The 20000-nt window shown below is 37.8% G+C and overlaps 1 protein-coding gene across 1 annotated transcript in view; it reads left to right on the top strand.

The window, feature by feature from the left end:
* Positions 1–20000, top strand: part of dcun1d1 (DCN1, defective in cullin neddylation 1, domain containing 1 (S. cerevisiae)) — a 27773-nt gene that overhangs the window by 4903 nt on the left and 2870 nt on the right. The window contains exons 4-6 of the mRNA XM_061928314.2: positions 9781–9911; positions 10005–10087; positions 16421–16517. Coding sequence (XP_061784298.1) covers positions 9781–9911; positions 10005–10087; positions 16421–16517 — 311 coding nt within the window. The remainder of the gene's footprint in view (positions 1–9780; positions 9912–10004; positions 10088–16420; positions 16518–20000) is intronic.

Raw genomic sequence — 20000 nt, 5'->3', positions numbered from 1 at the left:
AAGCGAAACCGACGAAAACGACATGACAGCCAGCGACACGGGAGAAAGCGAGGACGAATTCGGCGATCGCCTTCTAACCAACGATTGGTATGTGTTTGTTTGGCATTCAAGGAAACTAACAACTATGAACTAGGTTTACAGCATATGAAATACATTTGGCAACAACATGCACTTTGAGAGTGCAGACAGCCCAATTTTCATCAATTAATATATTCTGTAGACATACCCTCATCCGCGCTCTTTTCCTGAAAGCTGATCTGTCCAGTTTTGGAGTTGATGTCAGCAGGCCAGGGAAGCTAGGGTCGATAGCTCGCTCGTCTGCGGGAACAAACTGCCGCCATTGCTTGCCGTGCTACCGAGGTCCTTTGTCCCTGAATAGCTCACACACTCCGGCAGATTCAATGGGGGTCTGGCGGCAGATTTCTTTGACTTTATCGTTGGAAATGCATCTGCTTTGAGTGTCGCAGGATATCCACACATTCTTGCCATCTCTGTCGTAGCATAGCTTTCGTCGGTAAAGTGTGCGGAACAAACGTCCAATTTCTTGCCACTTTCGCATCTTTGGGCCACTGGTGCAACTTGAATCCGTCCCTGTTCGTGTTGTTACACCCTCCGACAACACACCAACGAGGCATGATGTCTCCAAGGTACGGAAAACAGTCGAAAAAAACGGAAAATAACAGAGCTGATTTGACTCGGTGTTTGAGAAAATGGCGGATTGCTTCCCGATGTGACGCCACGTTGTGACGTCATCGCTCCGAGAGCGAATATTAGAAAGGCGTTTAATTCGCCAAAATTCACCCATTTAGAGTTCGGAAATCGGTTAAAAAAATATATGGTCTTTTTTTCTGCAACATCAAGGTATATATTGACGCTTACATAGGTCTAGTGATAATGTTCCCCTTTAACGACCTTCTATTAGGCCTTGGCGATAAATTGATTTTATCAATAAATTCAAGTTTTGTTGCCCTGCTCATCGTTTCCTTAGCGAAGATTCACACACATAACACAACATTGCTAACGCAAACAAAGGCAAGACGTTTGCTCCAAAGAAAAGATTAGTGCTGTCAGTGGTTTGGATTTGTGGCAACAGGCGTAGAACAAGTGACTGCACGCTTCAAAGTTTGTCGAAAATAAGGCAGCAGCACAACTAACTTATTGCAGCATCTGAAACAGAAACATCCAGCCAAGTGGGGGAAATGCAACTAATTACGAGTCAAAACAACAGCGCAACAACGAACCAAGCAAAGTTTACTGTTGTGGATTTGTTTACACAATGTACCATGTATGCTCAGAAAGACGACGCACAATGGGGAACGATCACTAAAGCGGTCGCTCTGCACTTCGCCAATGTTGGACTTTTATTATTTATTTTCACATTTATATTTTATTCAAGACAGAACATTTTAGTTTTTATCTCAATGTTGGAGTTTATTTCCATGCAATGTGCAATGCTACATTTTCGTTTACCGAATTATTTTATTTAAGACAGAAGTATTGCCTCCCATAGAAAGCACATTATTTAGTTATTTGGAAATGATTTTATACAAAGTGCAAATCAGTTTTTTATAAAAAAAAATAATATTTTTAGTAAGTATATTGTGTATGTATTATTATTTTAATATATCAGTTTTTGATCAAACAAAAGCGAAACTTGTTTTGAATGATCTCTGTCATTTGTATCTATTATTTTATTTAATATGTATATGGAAAAAATATCATAAATCATAATTTATTTTTAGGCCATATCACCCAGGCCTACCTTCTAAATATGTGGGTTTTTCTTTTAAATTATTATAGCCCCCAAACATGAAATAACAGCCATAAAGTCCCCTTTACACTTGTTTCAACCAATGTAGTTTCCCTGAATGTGTTCTACTCTAGAATACTGTACTCACCGGTAGCTCAAATGATCCTCTAAGACGGTGTTTTTCAACCACTGTAGTGTGCCGCGAGAAATTATGCAACTTCACCTAATTGGTCCAAAACATATTTTTTGCAAATCAGTAGTTATAATCTGCAAATAATGTGCTGTTTCTTAGTGTCTGTGTTGTGTAAAACTCAGCAGGGTAACCACGTAATACTCCATGTCAGTAGGTGGCGGCTGGTTGTTAATTGCTTTGCAAAAGTCGGAATGTGTCGGGTAAGACGAGGATGGTTTGTTGTGATCCCAATATGCAGACCACAGCGGGAGGCATATTGCTTAAACCAAAAATGAATGAAAGGGGAAAGAAAAGGCAATGGCTATGCACAACGAAAGTGTGGAAGTCGCTTCCGGGCAGCTCCACTGTAGACACGGCACAAGAGCCAGGCGTGCAGATTTTAACAAGGTTTTAATGTACATATAGTTATCAAAAGTCTTTCTCCAGCAGAACGTGACCTTTCAGTCACGTCCGTATCATCCCTCTCTCTCTCTGCTCCCGGCTGCTCACTGTTCAAGACAACAGATGATTAGATTACCACGTGCCACCTGTGAAATCTAATCACCTGCCAGCTGTGTCTCGCCGTCAGCACATGCCCCGACCCTATCCGATGTTGCTCCGCCCTCAACACCATCGACAGAGGCGGTGACCTTTGCTCCCGCAGGCGCGCTGATCACACTCTCCCTCCACAGAAAATAAAACCGAACTGGCTACAAAGTAAACAGAAACAGAATGCTGGACGACAGCAAAAACTTACGGCGTCCACGAAGTACATCCCGTACATGACATGACGATCAACAATGTCCACACAAAGAAGGATAGCAACAACATAAAAAGTCTTGCTTGCTAACACAAAGCAGGTGCGCGGAATAACGCTCAAAGGAAGACATGAACTGCTACAGGAAAACACCAACAAAACAGGGAGGGCCACCAAAATAACAGCGCAAGACAAGAACTAAAACACTGCACACAGGAAAACACCAACAAACTCAAAATAAGGCACGACGACTTGGTGGAGTTTCATTTTTTAACGTTTTCTGCTGGTGGTGTGCCTCCGGATTTTTTTAATGAAAAAAATGTGCCTTACCTCAAAAGAGGTTGAAAAACACTGCTCTAAGAGTCATTGCTATGGCCGTCACAAGGCCACTACAACACGGCCACAACGTGGAAATAGGCCTGGGGCGAATTTGCTTGACGATATATTGACCTACAAATAGTTTCAGATAAACGTTATTATTGCCATTCTTTTTATGAGACCAATTAACCATTGATGTAAAGATAGTGCATCATAATAATGCATGTATACCCTTTCAAATGCAATAAACTTGTATTTCTTGTATATTTTAACATTGTTTGAAAGGAAAACTTTTAAATCTCCAGGTTAAATAAAACAAACAATAACATAAAATATACTTTGTCTTTTAGCAAAATTTTGCACTTGAATAAAAATCCCAACCAAAAGCAATACAATAAGTTAAGGAGTGGGTGGGGACCCCCAAATATACGCAGCCAAAACAATAAATACAATGGGTAAATAAAGTCTTGACCAACAAAGTTGCACTTCGATATTGAACATGTAGGCAGAGGTACAGTTTAGGGTTGGACAATTAATCCAATTGTCTGGGGAAAAAAAAAAACAACGTACATGCAAATTCCAGGGCTTGTGATGGTGAAACAGATGAAGTGCGAATGAGTGAAAAAAGAGCATGTCTTCAAGAAGTTTTGGATGTCACAATGGTTGGTACTTTTTATTTGACACAGTGCTAGCTAGTATGCCTAGTCAATAATTTACTTAACTCAACAAAAAAGTAAGGCATATAGTTTCCGGGTTCACATAATTGGCGAATAACACTGAATGTACTGATATACACAAAATAATATCAGAGAAATGAAAATAAATACCGTATTTTTCGGACTATAAGTCGCAGTTTTTTTCATAGTTTGGCGGGGGTGCGACTTATACTCAGGAGCAACTTATGTGTGAAATTATTAAAGGGGAACATTATCACAATTTCAGAATGGTTAAAACCATTAAAAATCAGTTCCCAGTGGCTTATTATATTTTTCGAAGTTTTTTCCAAAATTTTACCCATCACGCAATATCCCTAAAAAAAAGCTTCAAAGTGCCTGATTTTAACCATCGTTATAAACACCCGTCCATTTTCCTGTGACGTCACATAGTGAAGCCAACACAAACAAACATGGCGGAAAGAACAGCAAGCTATAGCGACATTAGCTCGGATTCAGACTCGGATTTCAGCGGCTTAAGCGATTCAACAGATTACGAATGTATTGAAACGGATGGTTGTAGTGTGGAGGCAGGTAGCGAAAACGAAATTGAAGAAGAAACTGAAGCTATTGAGCCATATCGGTTTGAACCGTATGCAAGCGAAACCGACGAAAACGACACGACAGCCAGCGACACGGGAGAAAGCAAGGACGAATTTGGCGATCACCTTCTAACCAACGATTGGTATGTGTTTGTTTGGCATTAAAGGAAACTAACAACTATGAACTAGGTTTACAGCATATGAAATACATTTGGCAACAACATGCACTTTGAGAGTGCAGACAGCCCAATTTTCATCAATTAATATATTCTGTAGACATACCCTCATCCGCGCTCTTTTCCTGAAAGCTGATCTGTCCAGTTTTGGAGTTGATGTCAGCAGGCCAGGGAAGCTAGGGTCTATAGGGGGTTTAGCTCGCTCGTCTGCGGTAACAAACTGCCGCCATTGCTTGCCGTGCTACCGAGGCCCTTTGTCCCTGAATTGCTCACAAACTCCGGCAGATTCAATGGGGGTCTGGCGGCAGATTTCTTTGACTTTATCGTTGGAAATGCATCTGCTTTGAGTGTCGCAGGATATCCTCACATTCTTGCCATCTCTGTCGTAGCATAGCTTTCGTCGGTAAAGTGTGCGGAACAAACGTCCAATTTCTTGCCACTTTCGCATCTTTGGGCCACTGGTGCAACTTGAATCCGTCCCTGTTCGTGTTGTTACACCCTCCGACAACACACCGACGAGGCATGATGTCTCCAAGGTACGGAAAACAGTCGAAAAACGGAAAATAACAGAGCTGATTTGACTCGGTGTTTGAGAAAATGGCGGATTGCTTCCCGATGTGACGCCACGTTGTGACGTTATCGCTCCGAGAGCGAATATAAGAAAGGCGTTTAATTCGCCAAAATTCACCCATTTAGAGTTCGAAAATCGGTTAAAAAAATATATGGTCTTTTTTCTGCAACATCAAGGTATATATTGACGCTTACATAGGTCTGGTGATAATGTTCCCCTTTAACACATTACCGTAAAATATCAAATAATATTATTTAGCTCATTCACATGAGAGACTAGACGTATAAGATTTCATGGGATTTAGCGATTAGGAGTGACAGATTGTTTGGTAAACGTATAGCATGTTCTATATGTTATATTTATTTGAATGACTCTTACCATAATATGTTACGTTAACATACCAGTTGGTTATTTATGCCTCATATAACGTACACTTATTCAGCCTGTTGTTCACTATTCTTTATTTATTTTAAATTGCCTTTCAAATGTCTATTCTTGGTGTTGGCTTTTATCAAATACATTTCCCCCAAAAATGCGACTTATACTCCAGTGCGACTTATATATGTTTTTTTCCTTCTTTATTATGCATTTTCGGCCGGCGCGACTTATTCTCCGGAGCAACTTATACTCCGAAAAATACGGTATGTGAAATGTTGTCATGGTGAGGAGAGTAAACATTTGTTTGGGAAAACAATGTGTCTGGTAGCGCTCATTCATCCCTACACACTCAACCGCCCCATTCAAAACTAAAGAATGTCGAGATGGTCACTTGAAACAGCGACTAAACTGCGAAGCTAAAGCTAGCAAGAACCATCCATAAAACCTACAACACATCTCATCTGCTTTGTTGTGAACGACATCATTGATGTAACATCAATAATGTACAAATTTCAGGGACTCCCTCTTTTTTAACAGCCTCAAGCGAGTCGGGTCTTTACTCGTCAAGCTGGGAACAACAGCCCAGCACACTTCCCCCTTGCGCCACATCCGGTCTGACTACGCTAACAAAATAATGGTTTCAAAAACGTACCTTGCACAAGCATAATGCACTTAAATCACTTATTGATACATTTAAGACAATATTATGCATAGACCTAAAATACTGTCATTTTTCCAAAGATGTATTGCACCAATAAATGTGATTAATCATCAAACATTTCATTAAATGTTATTTGACACAAAAAGCACACGCTCTATGGTGGTAAAATAAGTGTAAAAGGTATAAACTGAATTACAAACATTTAAATCGGAAGAACTGAAAGGCCTACTGAAATGCGATTTTCTTATTTAAACGGGGATAGCAGGTCCATTCTATGTGTCATACTTGATCATTTGCCATATTTTTGCTGAAAGGATTTAGTAGAGAACATCGACGATAAAGTTCGCAACTTTTGGTCGCTGATAAAAAAGCCTTGCCTGTACCGGAAGTAGCAGACGATATGCGCGTGACATCACAGGTTGTGGAGCTCCTCACATCTGCACATTGTTTACAATCATGGCCACCAGCAGCGAGAGCGATTCGGACCGAGAAAGCGACGATTTTCCCATTAATTTGAGCGAGGATGAAAGATTCGTGGATGAGGAAAGTGAGAGTGAAGGACTAGAGGGCAGTGGGAGCGATTCAGATAGGGAAGATGCTGTGAGAGGCGGGTGGGACCTGATATTCAGCTGGGAATGACTAAAACAGTAAATAAACACAAGACATATATATACTCTACTAGCCACAACACAACCAGGCTTATATTTAATATGCCACAAATTAATCCCGCATAACAAACACCTCCCCCCTCCCGTCCATATAACCCGCCAGTACAACTCAAACACCTGCACAACACACTCAATCCCACAGCCCAAAGTACCGTTCACCTCCCCAAAGTTCATACAGCACATATATTTCCCCAAAGTCCCCAAAGTTACGTACGTGACATGCACATAGCGGCACGCACATACGGGCAAGCGATCAAATGTTTGGAAGCCGCAGCTGCGTACTCACGGTACCGCGTCTGCTTATCCAACTCAAAGTCCTCCTGGTAAGAGTCTCTGTTGTCCCAGTTCTCCACAGGCCAATGGTGAAGCTTGACTGTCAACTTTCGGGAAAGTAAACAATGAAACACCGGCTGTGTTTGTGTTGCTGCAGCCGCCCGCAATACACCGCTTTCCACCTACAGCTTTCTTCTTTGCTGTCGCCATTGTTCATTGAACAAATTGCAAAAGATTCACCAACACAGATGTCCAGAATACTGTGGAATTTTGCGATGAAAACAGACGACTTAATAGCTGGCCACCATGCTGTCCCAAAATGTCCTCTACAATCCGTGACGTCAGTCGCAGACGTCATCATACCGAGACGTTTTTAGCAGGATATTTCGCGCAAAATTTAAAATTGAACTTTAGTAAGCTAACCCGGCCGTATTGGCATTTGTTGCAATGTTAAGATTTCATCATTGATATATAAACTATCAGACTGCGTGGTCGGTAGTAGTGGGTTTCAGTAGGCCTTGAAGTTTGTTTTTTATACTGCTATTATTAAAATGTATTGTTATTGCTATTAGTACTTTGTGGTGTACCTCAGGGATCAATACTTGGACCAAAATTGTTCAATCTTTATATACTGTATTTTTCGGATTATAAGTCGCAGTTTTTTTCATAGTTTGGCCGGGGGTGCTATTTATACTCAGGAGCGACTTATGACAGGACAAAATCATACAAAGTACACAAAAATGGTGTTCTAAACCATAACAAAAGGAAATAAGTTATATATTAAAAGCATTAAAATAAATGAATTAATAAGAACTACTATTAGAATAAAAAGTCACAATTCAGTTACATGAACATGTTAACATGAAAATACTTAACATGTACATAAAACCATTCAACATTGGCACATTGCCTCATTCACACGTTGAGTTACTTTTTTACACTGTGTTCCTGTTAATTATACACATTATCTCAAATAACTGAAGTATCAAAAGCATCAATATTTTGATTTGAGAACCGATATTGGAGCACAAAGGTCTGGCATTGGCGGTACGAACATTTTAGAATCAATTTGCACATCTGTACTCCATATATAGTAGAGGTTTACCCAAAGAGTTTTGTGCGAGGCCACCATTTTTATTTAGTTGTAGTCACTAAGTTCCTTATTTTTCTCTGTCCTCTTGTTGTGGGGCAGATTGGCTCGTACATTTATGCTAAAATCTGCCGCCGTCGCCATTTCCAATGAAAAGTAGCGTATAGTTCTAACTTTTATCTGTCAGTCGATTTCTTTTGGAAGCACGAACTCGACAACTTGACTGACAGGGTGGAGAATCAGGCGAAGGGGGCTTGGGAACATAAATAAGACCGCACACAAAATGGCACATCTTAAACAGACATTACGAAAGTAGCTTGAAGACATACTTGCCAACCCTCCCGGAATTTCCGGGAGACTCACGAAATTCAGCGCCTCTTCCGAAAACCTCCCGGGACAAATTTTCTCCCGAAAATCTCCCGAAATTCATGCAGACCTGAGTGACGTGTCGGCAGCCTGTTTTCACGTCCGCTTTCCCACAATATAAACAGCGTGCCTGCCCAATCACGTTATAACTGTAGAATGATCGAGGACGAGTTCTTGGTTTCTTATGTGGGTTTATTGTTAGGCAGTTTCATTAACGTCCTCCCAGCGCGGTAACAACACACAACAACAGCAGTCACGTTTTCGTCTACCGTAAAGCAGTTCGTCTGCCCTAAACAGCAATGTTGTGACACTCTTAAACAGGACGATACTGCCATCTACTGTACACGCATATGTGACAATAACATCTAGGGCTTTTAGAGAGTGCAGTGCACAACTGCGCACACAACAAGGAGACAAAGCAGAATGCATCATCAGAGAGGGTGTTCAGCATGGTTAGAAAAATAGTGACAGAGAATAGAACAAGGATGGACAATTCAACCCTTAACTCAACAATGAGTAGATGAGTGTTATCTGTGTGTATATGTGGAAATAAATGAACACTGAAATTCAAGTATTTCTCTTATATATATATATATATATATATATATATATATATATATATATATATATATATATATATATATATATATATATATAATAAAATAAATATAAATATATATAGCTAGAATTCACTGAAAGTCAAGTATTTCTTATATATGTATATATATATATATATAAAATAAAATAAATATAAATATATATAATAAAATAAATATAAATATATATAGCTAGAATTCACTGAAAGTCAAGTATTTCTTATATATATATATATATACATATATATATATATATATATATATATATATATATATATATATATATATGAAATACTTGACTTGGTGAATTCTAGCTGTAAATATACTCCTCCCCTCTTAACCACGCCCCCCCGACCACACCCCCCCCCACCTCCCGAAATCGGAGGTCTCAAGGTTGGCAAGTATGCTTGAAGATGGTCTGTAAAACTAAATCTATGCACAATTTCAACCAAAGAACCACCACAACATGTTACATACACCAAAATGAAGTGTTTTAAATGTTAAAAAAAGTCACAATATGGGCACTTCAAGACTTAATTTGGGTCAAAAACATGTCGAATATGCTTTGAAAAAATCCGCTATGTAAGGAAGCCGCAATATTTGAAGCTTGATATAGTGAGGGACAACTGTACTTACTATATAAGTTTTTTGCTACATAGCTTAAATTGTTTTTATTTCATGCATTTGTTGTACTGTTTGTGAACCTTTTGCTATTGGTGTGGTTTTGTTTTTGGTTATTGTTTCCTCAGGTGTGACAGTATAGACAAGCTAAAAGCTCTACTACCCAAGATGGAACAAGAGTTAAAAGACCATGGAAGATTTAAAGACTTCTACCAGTTTACATTTAATTTCGCAAAGAATCCTGGCCAGAAAGGTTTGGGTAAGAAGAAATAAATGTGTGTCTATGGAAAAGAAAGACAGATTGATTTGATTGTTTTGTCCATTTAAACCATTTTCTTAATTTCCCCTCTAGATTTAGAAATGGCTATTGCATATTGGAATTTAGTATTGGCTGGAAGATTCAAGTTTCTCAACCTTTGGAACACATTTTTAGTTGTAAGTGTTCCCTCAGTATGCTTTTTTTCAATGTTTAATCATGAGAATTTAGTAGGAAAATATAGTTAGACTGTAGATTATATTCAAATTGCACTTTTTTTATCCCCAGTGCTCAATATGCATATAGCTGTGCTTTTGTCAGATTCATATCATGCAAACAGCATTACCCCAAAAATGGCTACTGTATTGAAAACAAAATATTTTTCCGGACTATAGACTGCACTGGTATATAAGCCGCACCCACAAAATATTTGAGGGAAAAATGGCCAAAATTTTGGACACACCTTCTCGTTTCAATGCCATTTCTTTAGTTTCATGACTATTTACTTTGTAGATTGTCACTGAAGGCATCGAAACTATAAACACCTGTGAAGTGAAAACCATATCAGGTGACTACATCTTGAAGCTCATCGAGAGAATGTCAAGCGTGTGCAAAGCAGTAATCAGAGCAAAGGGTGGCTATTTTGAAGAAACTAGAATATAAAACATGTTTTCAGGTATTTCACCTTTTTTTCTTAAGTATATAACTCCACGTGTGATCATTCATAGTTTTGATGCCTTCATTGACAATCTACAATGTAAATAGTCATGATAATAAAAAAAACCCATTGAATTAGAAGTTATGTCCAAACTTTTGGCCTTAACTGTATGTTGTGAATTTTTTATTTTTTTTAACATAGTTTGTAAATGTTTATCTACAAACCGTAATTGTTTCCATGCGGTGTCTGTAAAACGACTGATCAAACAAAACAGAAGTCATCGTCATGGACACACTAGCTGTGGAAGCTAGCTCTCCAATCAGCTAAACAGACTCAATAGGTCCACTGTAAATTTTTGGTAAAATTGCAAAACTGAAAAAATACAAAAAGAATGCCATTGTGAGTTAATAATACTAACACAAACACTCGTAAATGTGTTAGCAATAGAGATGTCCGATAATGGCTTTTTTGCCAATATTCCGATATTGTCCAACTCTTAATTACCGATTCCGATATCAACCGATACCGATATATACAGTTGTGGAATTAACACATTATAATGCCTAATTTTGTTGCGATGCCCCACTGGATGCATTGGGGGAGTTGAGGTGGGCGGGTTTGGTGGTAGCGGGGGGTGTATATTGTAGTGTCCCGGAAGCGTTCGTGCTGCAAGGGGTTCTGGGTATTTGTTCGGTTGTGTTTATGTTGTGTAACCGTGCGGATGTTCTCCCGAAATGTGTTTGTCATTCTTGTTTGGTGTGGGTTCACAGTGTGGCGTTTATTTCTAACAGTGTTAAAGTTGTTTAAACGGCCACCCTCAGTGTAACCTGTATCGCTGTTGATCAAGTGTGCGTTGCATTCACGTGTGTGTGCGTACAGAAGCCGCACATATCTTGTGACTGGGCCGGCACGTTGTTAGAATGGATGAAAAGCGGACGTGACGACAGCTCGTCGAGGACGTTAAAGGCAGTGCCTTTAAGGCACGCCCCCAAGACTGTGGTCCGGGTGGACTACGAGATATAATGTCTGATGAACACCTTCGTTCAATAATGAAGGTTGCCTCAGCTCAAAGTCTGAGCCCCGACATTAATGTACTAGCATCCAAGAAAAGATGTCAGGTATCTGGCTTGGGCACATCAGATTAGATCAGTGTGTTGCAAACTGAGCAGTTTAAAGTCCTGAATGGTTGGTTTATTCATTGTTATTTTATTTTCAAATTTATTAGCCTGTGGAAATTAATGTTGATATTTACCTCAGAAGGCTGCAAATAGAAAAAGAGGCATTCAATTGTTATTTAAATTGTATTTGATATGCCATTGATATTTTTAAATTATTATTATTATTTGAAACTGGATTTTGCATGTCACTATAAAGTTATATAAGCCTTGCTTGTTCAATATTCAATGCAAAACTTGTTTGGGTCCCGATTAAAAGGTTAATTTGTTCAACCTTGGCCCGCGGCTTTGTTCAGTTTTAAATTTTGGCCCACTCTGTATTTGAGTTTGACACCCCTGCTTTAAACAGTCGGATTAAGATCACTGCTAGGCTCCCTCCGAGGGGCACTTTACCGGTGGCATGTGCCGAGGGGCCCCGGCAGGCACCGTAGTTGAGGAAGGGTTTGGCGCGGGTCCGGGGTCGCTACCACTCTTTGCCATTATTTTTGTGCTTAAGAAACGTGTCTATGACTATATCTCCAGACTTCTTCTGTTAGGTTTGATATTGTCGTTACTGCCACAAGTGGTGGAGAAGTCTATTACAACTGATTGCCGCATAGCTGAGAAATCAATCTTTTTTTGCGACCGTCTAGGGCGGTGGTTCTCAAATGGGGGTACGCGTACCTCTGGGGGTACTTGAAGGTATGCCAAGGGGTACGTGAGATTTTTTTTAAATATTCTAAAAATAACAACAATTCAAAAATCCTTTATAAATATATTTATTGAATAATACTTAAACAAAATATGAATGTAAGTTCATAAACTGAACATCCAATCAAGTAGGCTATTCCATTCATTACAATGCAACAATGCAACAATGCAATATTCAGTGTTGACAGCTAGATTTTTTGTGGACATTATCCATAAGTATTGATGTTAAAGATTTCTTTTTTTGTGAAGAAATGTTTAGAATTAAGTTCATGAATCCAGATGGATCTCTATTACAATCCCCAAAGAGAGCACTTTAAGTTGATGATTACTTCTATGTGTAGAAATCTTTATTTATAATTGTTTATTTTTCAACAAGTTTTTAGTTATTTTTATATCTTTTTTTTCCAAATAGTTCAAGAAAGACCACTACAAATGAGCAATATTTTTGCACTGTTATACAATTTAATCAATCAGAAACTGATGAGATAGTGCTGTATTTTACTTCTTTATCTCTTTTTTTCAACCAAAAATGCTTTGCTCTGATTAGGGGGTACTTAAATTAAAAAAATGTTCACAGGGGGTACATCACTGAAAAAAGGTTGAGAACCACTGGTCTAGGGGGAGCTCGCAGCCCAACGATGGTTTAAGGAACACTGCTCACTACTAGTTAGGGAGACCCATAGCTCCTCAGCCAGGGAAGATCAGTGTTTGTGACCAGCATTAAAAGGCAATGTTCTACAATGGCCGATCACATACTTTTCCACGAAAATCGGCCGATACGAATCGGTGATCAATCGACACATCCCGACAAAAACGTATTTTGGCGATTAAATATGAGTTAATTATACAATTTTTGACTGCCCTAATTTCTAATCATATTGTGCTTTTCATGTTTTTTTTACTCAAATGCGTCATGGCCAATTATGCAAACTCCCATGATTTATAGATGTGTGGAATCACTCATCTCAGCTACAATCGGGCGGAAGGCGGGGTACACCCTGGACAAGTCGCCACCTCATCGCAGGGCCAACACAGATAGACAGACAACATTCACACTCACATCCACACACTAGGGCCAATTTAGTGTTGCCAATCTAGGCTCCAGCGCCCCCCGCGACCCCAAAGGGAATAAGCGGTAGAAAATGGATGGATGGATGGAATCACTCATTACGTGTCCATGCACTAAATTAGTCCAATTTCTCAAAACGTTCTGCTCTAAATAAGCCTCCTACAGCCCATACGATCGTGTAAGGTTTTTGAAAAGTCGGACTAACGCATCTGGATTATGCGGTTGGGAACCAGATCTCGAATGGGTGTGTGGGGCCGCAGAGGACCCTTTGTATATACCAGGGGTCTGCAACCCGCGGCTCCGGAGCCGCATGCGGCTCTTTGACCACTTTGATGAACTCAGGTGCATACTTGCCGACCCTCCCGATTTTTCCGGCCGGATTTCAGTGCCTCTCCCGGAAATCTCCCGTGGCAAATGTTCTCCGATTTTCACCCGGACAACAATATTGAGGGCACTGCCTTTATTAGCGTCCTCTACAACCTGTCGTCGCGTCCGCTTTTTCACCATACTGTCTGCGTGCTAGCCCAGTCACATGTTGTATGCGGCCTCCGCTTACACACGTAAGTGACTGCAAGAATACTTGGGCAACAGCCATACAGGTCACACTGAGTGTGGCCGTATAAACAACTTTAACACTGTTACAAATATGCGCCACACTGTGAATCCACACCAAACAAGAATGACAAACACATTTCGGGAGAACATCCGCACCGTAGCACAACATAAACACAACAGAACAAATACCCAGAATCCCATGCGGCACTAACTCTTCCGGGCTACATTATACACCACCGCTACCACCAAAACCCCCCCGCCCCCTCCGTGCGTCGGTTGAGGTGGCCGAGGTTGATGTGTGGGGGGGCAGGGTTGAGGGGGCGGGGTTTGGTGGTAGCGGGGGTGTATAATGTAGCCCGGAAGAGTTAGTGCTGCATGGGATTCTGGGTATTTGTTCTGTTGTGTTTATGTTGTGTTACGGTGCGGATGTTCTCCCGAAATGTGTTTGCCATTCTTGTTTGGTGTGGGTTCACAGTGTGGCGCATATTTGTAACAGTGTTAAAGTTGTTTATACGGCCATCTTTAGTGTGACCTGTATGGCTGTTGACCAAGTATGCCTTGCAGTCACTCATGTGTGTCTGCAGAAGCCTCATATAACATGTAACTGGGCTGGCATGCTGCATGTACAGGTTGTAGAGGTCGCTAAAGGCAGGGCCATCAAGGCACGCCCTTACTATTGTTGTTTGGGTGAAAATTCGGGAGTCTCCCGGAAAAATCGGTAGGGTTGGAAAGTATGACGCTGTCAAGCGGCATTCATATAAAACTCGCGGGCCGCACTAACATTACATTTTCATATTAAGATGCGGGCCGCGTGTCTGAGACCCCTGGTTTATACATAGCACAAAACAAAAAAAAACATTCTATGCAGTGTTATTTCATTTTACATTTCAAAAGAGTTTTGTGGCTCCCATTGTTTTCTTTCATTTGTGAAACGGGTCAAAATGGCTCTTTGAGTGGTAAAGGTTGCCGACCCCTGGTATATACCATATGACAGTGGTTCTCAACCTTTTTTCAGTGATGTACCCCCTGTGAAATGTTTTTTAATTCAAGTACCCCCTAATCAGAGCAAAACATTTTTAGTTGAAAAAAAAAAAGAGATAAAGAAGTAAAATACAGCACTATGTCATCAGTTTCTGATTTATTAAATTGTATAACAGTGCAAAATATTGCTCATTTGTAGTGGTCTTCCTTGAACTATTTGGGGAAAAAAGCTAGGTTTTTATTTATATTTATAAATATGAATTGTTGCTATTTTTAGAATATTTAAAAAAAATCTCACATACCCCTTGGCATACCTTCAAGTACCCTCAGGGGTACGCGTACCCCCATTTGAGAACCACTGCCATACGATACCATTCAATAACAACGTAGCAACAATTGCCATGAAGAGGATACTTTTTATTTGCTTCACAAATTAATACAACAGAACATTTGGAAGGGCATCGATGGTAGAAAAAAAAGAAACAGAGATTTATTTAAAAAGGTAGCTAAGGAAATGTAAAATGCTGGCTTCATTGGGAATCCCGATCGAAATACGAATGAGATGAAAGAGAATGAAACAGGTATATTAAAGGAGAATAAAAAAAGTGTACACAAACATTTTCACTCCAAACTGAATAGCAATAACTTTGTATTCTGCACAACCATCAAGATAGTCCAGAACATTGCAAACTTCATCTGGAACAGTATCGACCGTGACACGAACTGTCTTTTCATTCGGATTTAAACACCTTCCATCAATCCACAGAACCTTATGAGTGAACTTTGAGATATTCAAAAGTTTTGTTTCTATGATTCTTCGTCCGAAAATTCCTTCAAAAAAACTATTCCTCCGGTCTGTCTTTGCTTCGGACCTGCATCCGCTCCCAGTAAATTCTTGGTAGTAGTGTCATGTTCGTAGCACAATCCAAGATCATATCTTGATGCTGTCTGCTATTTAACATCAACATAGTCTTATGTCAATATTACACCTAAAACAAGTTGTGAGGATCTGCAAATGGCTAGTGTAATGTCAAAGGTCAACCGGAAAAGGAATTCATTTAACCTCGGTAATATGAAATTAGCGCCCCCCAGTGTTTGGGAGGCACATGGTGTATGACTAATAGTCCCTTTCGAGAGTGTGAATGGACACTTGTACTTCCCACATACAAAAAACTAACTATTTAAGAAATCAGACTAATTTAGTGCATGGAAACTTAGTGACCGTTACCATAAAAATAATTTGAAGGTATCGAAGATTAGAAACGTAACCCAAATGCCATTCACTCGTGTGTCTTACATTTTTTTTGGATCAATTCCTACTAAATTCTCAACTGCGTGTGTGGTTTCTAGAGGCAGGGATTTGATTCTGTGGTTTCCATTGCAGGAACACCACAAAAGATCAATTCCCAAGGACACATGGAACCTGCTGCTAGACTTTAGCACAATGATCACAGATGACATGTCCAACTATGACGAGGAAGGTTTGTGCTGTTTTTGGATGCAAAGGTGTACGTTGTCACCTGAGGATAGATCAGGGGTGTCCGAACTTTTTGAATTGGGGGCCGCATTGGGCTAAAGAAATTTGGCCGGGGGCCGAAAGCCGACTACACGTAAAGTAACACAATATATATGTAGGTGTACATGTTTGTTTATATGTATGTATGTATGTATGTATGTATGTATGTATGTATGTATATATATATATATATATATATATATATATATATATATATATATATATATATATATATATATATATATGCACATATATATATATATAAATATATATGTATATATGCACATATATATATATATAAATGTATATATATATGCACATATATATATATATATATATGCACATATATATATATATATATATGCACATATATATATATATATATATATATATATATATATATATATATGCACATATATATATATATATATATATATATGCACATATATATATACACATATATATATCTATATATATATATATATATATACACATATATATATATCTATATATATATATATATATATATATACACATATATATATCTATATATATATCTATATATAGATATATATATACACATATATATATCTATATATATATATATATACACATATATATATATATATATATATATATATATGTGTATATATATATATATGTATATATATGTGTGTGTGTATATATATGTGTATATATACACATATATATATATATATATATATATGTGTATATATATATGTATGTGTGTATATATATATTTATAATAATGTATTTATATATATATATGTATATATATATATGTGTATATATATATATGTGTGTATATATATATATATATATATATATATATATATATATGTATATATATATATGTATTTATTAATTAATTAATTAATTTATATATACTGTATACATTTATGTGTATATATTTATTTATATATGTATGTATATACAATATATATATATATATATATATATATATATATATATATATATATATATATACCGGTATATATATATATATATATATGTATATGTGTATATATATATCTACAGGCCTCGAATTTTAACTTTATAAGGTCAAGGCAAGTGTTGCCTTAAAGGAGGGCTCATTATTTAGGGCACCAAGGCAAGTTGGAAAGACACCAAGGCAAACAATATTTTCTTTCGAGGCAGGGGCTCCAAAGCGCATACATATATGTGAACATTTCTTATCACGGTTATTATTATCATGGTAATTTTGAATGCGCTCAAAATTTTCAAAAAATACTTATACTTTTTTTTTTTTTAAACACACACATTGTATACAGTATATGTACCTCAAGTAGAACGCTGAATGTGCATATGAAAGCAACACAAGCATTATAAACAAAGCAATATGGCACAAACAAAATAATACTATAAATACATCAAAATAAATGTGAAAAATTCGCAAGATGGCATTCTATGGATATAAGACGTAACTGCACTTTTTGTCCATATAGATAAAAATAGTGTTAATATATGAGGTCAAGTCTTATACATAGGACTGCACGATTATGGACAAAATAATCATTAAGATAATTTTTATCACTATTAAAATCACGATTATTAATCATGACTATTCACTAGGTTTGGTAAAGCAGTGTTGGGGTGTGAATGCGACGCCATCATGTTATTTGTAATATCTAATAAAAATGCTCTACATTCTGGATCTACATATTTAAAGACAAATATTTGTGTTTTTGTTCATTAATAGTATCAGCGTGTCAGATTTTTTATTACATGATGCCTTTATCTGTCGTTTTACATTTTCATAGAGAGAGGTATTTTTGTAAGTTATTTACATTTACATGTACTAATGTGTGTACATGTACATGCTGTATCAGGACAGCTCAATTGAGAGTTTGAGTAGAAACATGTCATATAGGAATTATACACCATAAAACATTAACAAAATGATATGTCACTTGAATGGTTTTTAAAGTAATTAATTTGTGGAATGAAAAAAAAACAAATAATGTAAAAGAAACATGGTGTTTAGTTTTTATAAAGTCAATATAAAACACAAAGCAGTTTGGCTAATGAAGATACAGTCAAATAAACAAGCTTTGTTCTTCAACAACAACCATGTACTTCAGTGCAACAGTTTGGCCAGCATATATATATATATATATTAGAGATGCGCGGATAGGCAATTATTTCATCCGCAACCGCATCACAAAAGTCGTCAACCATCTGCCATCCACCCGAACCAACATTTTATCAAAACCACACCCGCCCGCACCCGCCCGTTGTTATATATCTAATATAGACGATGCAAGGCATTAGTGAGGTTATAAAGCTTTTGCCTGTTAAAGAAAGGAGACTGATCCAATGCAGCAGAGACATTCAATGCCTGCCACGCATCTCTTGGCCACGCATTCGTGGCTAAGAGATATTAATGCGTGATAATATTATTTATCATTATTATAATATTATTGTCATTTCCATTAAGAAAGTGTTGACTATTGTTGCCAATGCCCTCAGATCAGGAGTGCGTTCCTCACACTTTGTGTGCGCAGTTGCAGCAAGCCGAACGAGGCTTTTAAGAAGTTAAAAAAATGTTTTAGAAAGACTAGGCCTATATTTTCGTTAGGTAAAAAAAATGTTCTGAATTTATTTCAATGAATATTAACTTGTTAACGTTATAATGCTCAAATAGGGACGAGGGCGGGGTGCACAGTGAAGCAGTGAACAATTTCGCGACAAAGATGAACCTTTATTGATTGATCTGCAGCCATGACAAAATATCAGACAATCTCCATTGTCAACGACAGGCAGGAAAATAAAGATAAACACATAGCCTATGTTGTAGGCATAGGCTCATACGTTTTTAAGTTGAAATAAAAAAATAAATAAAAAATGTGCCTCATAAGCCTTAGGCTGTCAATCACGCGCACAAACTTAAATTATACAATAACATATGTATGTCATCTCTATTTAAACAAAAATAAATTAAATAAATAAGAATAATAAATTACCTGCAACTTATTGGCCAAGGCAAATAGCTGAAGGGGGGAAATCAAACCCATCAGACTGCACTTTATCATCAAACTTGAATTATAATGAAAATAGACGGTCGTGACAAACAAAGCAGGCTAAATAACCTTACATTGTCGCCAATCGGAGATGCGCTTCACTTGAAAGCGAGGCCAAATAATTAACACACATAGTATATCTCGAATAGAAAAAAAACACAATAAACAACGCAATTGCCTTAATTCCTTTGCATTGTAGTGCGCCCAAACAACACGTAACCATCAAAATTATTTAGCTGACCGAACTCAATATAATAGGTTAGACATGGGCTTATTTGGTATAGCCTAAAGGTAACGTAGACTAATTCGTTTGAACATATCCAACCGTATGTCTACTTACTTTTTTTTTTGTTAGCACTATGCAGGAATAAAATGGCATCTACAGT

Source organism: Nerophis lumbriciformis, linkage group LG33 (genome assembly GCF_033978685.3).
Source record: "Nerophis lumbriciformis linkage group LG33, RoL_Nlum_v2.1, whole genome shotgun sequence".
NCBI lineage: Eukaryota > Metazoa > Chordata > Actinopteri > Syngnathiformes > Syngnathidae > Nerophis > Nerophis lumbriciformis.
This window is presented reverse-complemented; position numbering and strand designations above follow the sequence as displayed.